General features: G+C 53.3%; 2 protein-coding genes across 2 annotated transcripts in view; both read left to right on the forward strand.

The window, feature by feature from the left end:
• Nucleotides 1-215, forward strand: part of K452DRAFT_98233 (uncharacterized protein) — a 4,364-nt gene extending 4,149 nt beyond the window's left edge. Inside the window, exon 6 of the mRNA XM_033547393.1 lies at nt 1-215. This exon is cut by the window's left edge and continues 1 nt beyond it. Within this exon, the coding sequence (XP_033393491.1) occupies nt 1-16 (16 nt within the window). The 3' untranslated portion in view covers nt 17-215.
• A 3,551-nt stretch (nt 216-3,766) lies between these two features.
• K452DRAFT_98267 (uncharacterized protein) lies at nt 3,767-4,854 on the forward strand. Its single transcript, XM_033547394.1, has one exon. It carries the CDS (start codon nt 3,933-3,935, stop codon nt 4,671-4,673), a length of 741 nt encoding a protein of 246 aa, XP_033393492.1. The 5' UTR covers nt 3,767-3,932; the 3' UTR covers nt 4,674-4,854.
• Nucleotides 4,855-5,710: the final 856 nt, after the last annotated feature.

Below are 5,710 nucleotides of genomic sequence, written 5' to 3' on the forward strand. Positions count from 1 at the left end.
GAGGGTGCTAGGATAGGAGCATCCTTCCACGCTGACTAGTATAGCAAATCTCTCGTGGACCGTTGTTATGGACCGCAGGGGAAATCAACGGCTCGAGTTAACCGTGCCCAATGGTTGAAGGTTCGCGGGGCTCTCGCTTCAATTACTCCTGAAGCAGCTTAGCGCTGCCACAGCAGTAAGCACTTACTACGTAAGTGCCCGCCACCCAAGCGTCCCGGGCCACCCAGGCGTCCCGTCATGGTGTTGAAGATAGTTGATCAAGTTGGAGTCTATTGTATTATCTGAAGCTCACCCGGTGTCGCACCCTGCAATGCCGGGTGCTGATTTGGGTGAGAGTTTGCTAACAAAGTTGCCTTCGAGCTTGCCTCTGCAGACTCCTGCTGAGCTTGAGAATGGACCTGTTGCTCTTGCTTCTTCGTACGCTTTTAGCGCTTTGTCTCTGCCAGCGCGCGGGCGTCTGCAACCCTCCTTGCCTCCTTTATACTGATTGCCCCTCTACGCTGTGTAACAGTCCGCTTTTGACCTTGCCGGAGGTTCCGAGCGGCTGTTGCCGCCTCTGTTTTTGCAAGCTGTTCAACTGCCAAGGCCCCTGAATCAGCCTGAATAATAGCGCCTCTAATAAAGTGTTTAAAGCGAGCTTTCTGCTCTGGTGGGAGGTTAGAGCTAATTGTACCTCCGAATATCTTTAGTGAATAAGGAGTAAGCGGTGTTGGAGGGTTAGAGTCTCCGCGGGGTGGAGGAGAAGGTGTTCGAGGCTTTGTAACCTCACGAAGCTTTGAGATAACTAGCTCTGGGTTAAATGGGAATATGCCTGCGTTGCGCCAGGCACCTAATATTGTACTGCGTTTGAAAGTCTTCGCACGCACGCTTTCAATTACGCTGAGAAATTTAAGCTTGTTGAAGTTGAGACAGCCGGCACGTGTTGATTCGTCGACTGCTTCAGCGTGCTAGTGCTTATAGGGTTGAAAGACGCCCATATTAAGAGGTTGATAGAGATGTGAGGTATGAGGCCTGAGAAAGTATATAAGGATATTATATTTCTCGCAATAGTCGAGTATTTCGAAGGTCTAATAGGAGCCATAACCGTCTAGTACTAGCAGTCGGTATTTGCCGAGTTGGCGGCGACTACTCTACTTGTCGAAGTACTTGATCTATGCCATATATATGTCGTTATTCGAATAGCTAGTAGAGGATACTGCTATAAGGCTCCGAGGGTTGAGGTCGTTGTAGAGGACCCAGCGTTGTTGATGAACCGAGCCGGGCAGGATAATCAGCGGAGGGAGGACTGCTCCATCTCCACTAATCGCCTTACCCATGGTTACTAGCTCGCGCTGGTTGCTAGCAGCAAGAAAGGGCTTGTGAAGAACGTCCTTTGTGATAATTATCTCGTCCTTGCCGACCCTAATACGAAAGCCTGTCTCGTCGTAGTTGTAGACGTCGTGAGGTGTGATGCCGTTGCTCCGAATCGTGCTGTCTAAGTATTTGTACCAAGTAGAGAGATACTCTGGGTCGTGCGCAGCTTTGCGGTTAATATTAATAAGCTGCTGGCGACGCTTGTGATACTTAGGGTGTCGCTTTATCCAGCGAGATAACTAGTGGCTGCCGACAGTGGGTGTAGAGGTGTTGTCACTGGCAGCTCCGGCCAGCAGAAAGTTGGCAGCGCTTACAACGTGAGGAGGTCTCGTACTGAGGCCAATTGCGTCTAGGCGGTTAATATACTAACAGAGGGCGTCCTCCTGTTCGATAGAGAGCTTTAGGCCGTTGGGGCGAAGCGCTGACCGCGAAGGGACGCTACGCAGTCGTCTCTACAGTCGCTTATAAGGGACATTAAACTGTCGCACGGCCTCAGCGATTAAGGTTTTTGGCGGCGCTTCGCCGCTGCGAAGCCAAGCAGCAGCAGCCTGAAGCTGCTGTTCAGTCTGCTTGTAGAGAGACGTCATGGTGGGTAGCTGGTGGAGGGTTAAGCGAGTAGAGAGACGCCTGGGTGGCCTGGGACGCCTGGGTGGCGGGCACTCTCGTTAAAGAGTGCTCCCAAAAAATGGCGCTAAGCCTTTTTGGGATGAGCCCGAAGCTTTGCGAAGGTCCCTCACAGAGGCGCGGTTAATTCCCCCCCCCCAGACCTACCGCCTGCCTAATCGGGTAATAACCCGGCAGAATAGCAACTTCGCAACTTCGCATCTTCGCATGCGCATATCGCTCAACACCCATCCCACCCATTCCCCACGCCTCCACACGCCAGATATCGCTGCTGCACGTTGCCCACTGCCTCTCTACACTCCCGTAGGCCACCTGCGGCCTCACTTTGCGTTCCGCAAGCACGCACCGCCTTGAAACGAGTCTTGCGACGGTTACAGCACCTCCGTGCGTTCGCCGCACCTCTGCACATATTCGCTCAACACCATGCCTGAATACGACCTTGCCCCGCCACCAGAGGCCTCACACGACTCCGCGCAGGCCGCCAGGGACGAAATCAAGGCCTTCTCTCGAGAACACGGTTATGGGATGCGCGACAGAGGCACGAAAGCTCGGGTTGACGGCACTATAACGAAAATTCGCCTTGAATGTGACAGGGTCGGTACCTACACAAGCCAAGCTGTTCAACGCAAGACTACAGGCATGAAGGCCACTGGCTGCCCCTTCAAGATTGCTATTCGGCTTGTGGACAGACGCTACAGAGTTGAAAGCACTGGCACACATAACCATACTCCATTCATCAGTCCAATCGCCCACCCATATCACCGCAAGCTAACTGCTGCAAAAAAGCAGCAGATCGAGACCCTCAGCGTTGCTAGTCACCCAAAGCAAATACGTGCTCAGTTACACCACAGCGATCCTTCTGACATTACTCTGGCCTCTGATATTAAGAACTACCGGTATAAACTAAAGCTGCTACGCCTTGGCGGCCTTACACCCGTTCAGCGGATGGTGAAGGAGTTTCAAGACAGTTATGAATGGGTCTACGACTACAAGCTGGATACTACTGAGGATGGAGAGGAGGGCCCCGCTCCGGCACATCTCGTGTTCTGGGCACATAGGCGCTCACTGAAGCTCCAGCAGCGCTGGAGCCAAGTTATCATGCTCGACTGCACGTATAACTCGAACCTTGAGGGTACTTCACTGCTTCATATCGTCGGCAAGACCCCTTCAGGACGTTCTTTCGTTATTGGGTACTGCCTAATGGCGAGAGAGGGCGCTACTGAGTATGCATGGGCTATTGAACGCCTGAAAACACACCTTCTTGGCTCTATACCAACCATCTTCGTCACTGACTGCGATTTGGCACTGAAAGGTGCTCTGCAGCAGCACTTTCCCGGCATCCCACATATTATTTGCAGATGGCATATTACCAAGAATGTTAGTATAAGGATCGACCAGGCGTGGGCACACGGCGCAGAGGAGACTGCTGAAGAAAGTGTTGATATCGACACCGCCCGGGACGACTGCAAGAAGCGTTTCTTCGAGTTATCCATGGCCCGTAGCGTAGCTGAATGGGACCAGCGTTGGGCCGCCTTTCAGGACGACTACGCCGAGCAGGGATCCCTGATCGACTATATTCGTAACCAGTGGGTGCCCCTGAAGGAGCAGTGGTGCCAGGCATAGACTGATCGCCACCATCACTTTAATACTTAGTGAGTATTTATATAACTCTCTACGCACTGAATCAGACTGACTACACTTATAGTATTACATCAGTAGCAGAGGGTTCTCACGCTCGTATCAAGTCCTTTTTTGGGCACCGCCAGCAGGACGTTCTCACGCTGAAAGACAAGGTGCTAGTTGCCTTGAATAACGAGTGGATAGATATCGAGCATGCTGAAGCTTCAGCATATCTACGTCCGCAGCACGAGTTAAAGAGAGAGCCTCTTTTACAGTGTATAATCGACTGTGTCTTTCCAAAGGCACTGCAGAAGATACTTAAGCAGATCGAGCTAATGCGAGAGGGTACTAATTCGGCATGCTACGGCAATTTTGAGGACTCCATAGGCCTCCCATGTGCCCACACGCTGAAGCAGATGACGCTGAATGAGCAGTGGAAGCTACCCCTGAGCGATATTCACCCATATTGGCGCCTGGAAACACCTACTGCTAACAATGACCCCATATTAGCCATTCAGAACTTCATCCCACACCGTCGTCGCGGCCGCCCACGTGCTGGGCAGAACTCAACACCATCCAGCACTCGCCCGCGTGCAAGCACGCAGAGAGAGCCTTCACAATTTGAGGTGGCTGAGCAGGCGGATCGGGCCACTCAACAGCGTGCCAAGCGTACACGGACGAAGAAGGCAAAGGAGGACGCTTCACTGCAGGCGCAGCTGGCAGAGCTGAAGAAAATAATGCTCGAGCAACAACAGCAGCAGCAGCAGCAGCAGCAACTATTGCTACAACAGCTTCAGCAGGTGGAGGAGGAAGAGGAGATAACCAGGACAGTTACACGCAAGAGGAAGCGTACAACTACAACAACACGTCCAGTGGCCAAGAAGCAACAGCAGCAGCAGGAGGATGAGCCAATCACCGTTAGCAGCAGCAGCAGCAGCAGCAGCGAGGACGACTGCAACACCATGGAGGAGGATGGAGATACTGCCTTCAGCAGCAGTGCGGTACCCTCGGTGGGCAGGGAGATGCCAGCACGTGCGGGGCGTGGGCAGAACAAGCATCGGCAGCGTGACTGCTGAACACGTGATGGAGCGAGCTGGCGGCGGAGGAGGCCGCGGGAGCGCTCGCGCGCGCGAAAAAGCGACGTTTGTAACATGTAATAACTTGCCTCTTCGCGTGCCGCGCTGTGACAGTGAGGTTGGAGATATGGAATTTTTTGGTTGATTTTTGGTGTAAAATGAGGGGTGCTAGTTCCTGTTCCCCGCCAGCGCGTCTTCGCGCGGCGTCGCGCGAGCGACTGGCGCGGGCGGGTTGTGCCGAAGGCAGCTTTCTGCCGGGTTATTACCCGATTAGGCAGGCGGTAGGCCTGGGGGGGAAATAGCAGCTATTGGGGGGGGAATTAACTCGAGCCGAAATCAACCCGCAGGGCCCGGAAAGCCTTATGAGCAAAAGGCCCACAAGGGCTTGGAGACCACAAGGGCTTAGTAACCACACGGTCCCAACTCCCACAAGGCACCAGCCAGCACGTGCAGAACAAGCCCACACGGGAATGCCTCCCGCAGGGACCCAGCTAACCGCCGTGCTTAGTCACCCAAGGCAAGCCCACAAGGGATTCAAGACCTCAAGGTCGAAAAGACACCAGTCGGGAACCTACCAGGGTAGCGGGGACGACGGACCAGCAGAGCAGGACAAGGGTAATGGACTTATCGCGTCCGCTCGGCAAAGAAGAAGTCAGCTGGCGGAAAAGTGGTACCAAGTAGTCACGTGCAGCGACCCACCTGGATCACGGTGATCCAACGTCTCTGATCCAGCGCACGTCCCAACTGGATTAATATGATCCAGTTCCATTGATCCAACCCTCTCAATCCAAAGGGTACGATCCAGATTGTTAGCATTTCCTACATGTATTTAGACCACGCTCTCTAGAAGTAGATAGAACCCTCGTGGTCAACTCAAAGTATCAACCTCTACAATACGGTTGATGGTAACACGCCTACACTCGATCCTTCACGTGACTTGTCTCTCAACCTCCTACACTTCTTGTCCTTCAAGGTAAACCCACACACCTCTCCGTCCGGCCAGGTGTACTCCAAGCAAATACGCTAAGAATCCCACC

The sequence above is a fragment of the Aplosporella prunicola genome, assembly GCF_010093885.1.
Source record: "Aplosporella prunicola CBS 121167 unplaced genomic scaffold K452scaffold_27, whole genome shotgun sequence".
NCBI classification, from domain to species: domain Eukaryota; kingdom Fungi; phylum Ascomycota; class Dothideomycetes; order Botryosphaeriales; family Aplosporellaceae; genus Aplosporella; species Aplosporella prunicola.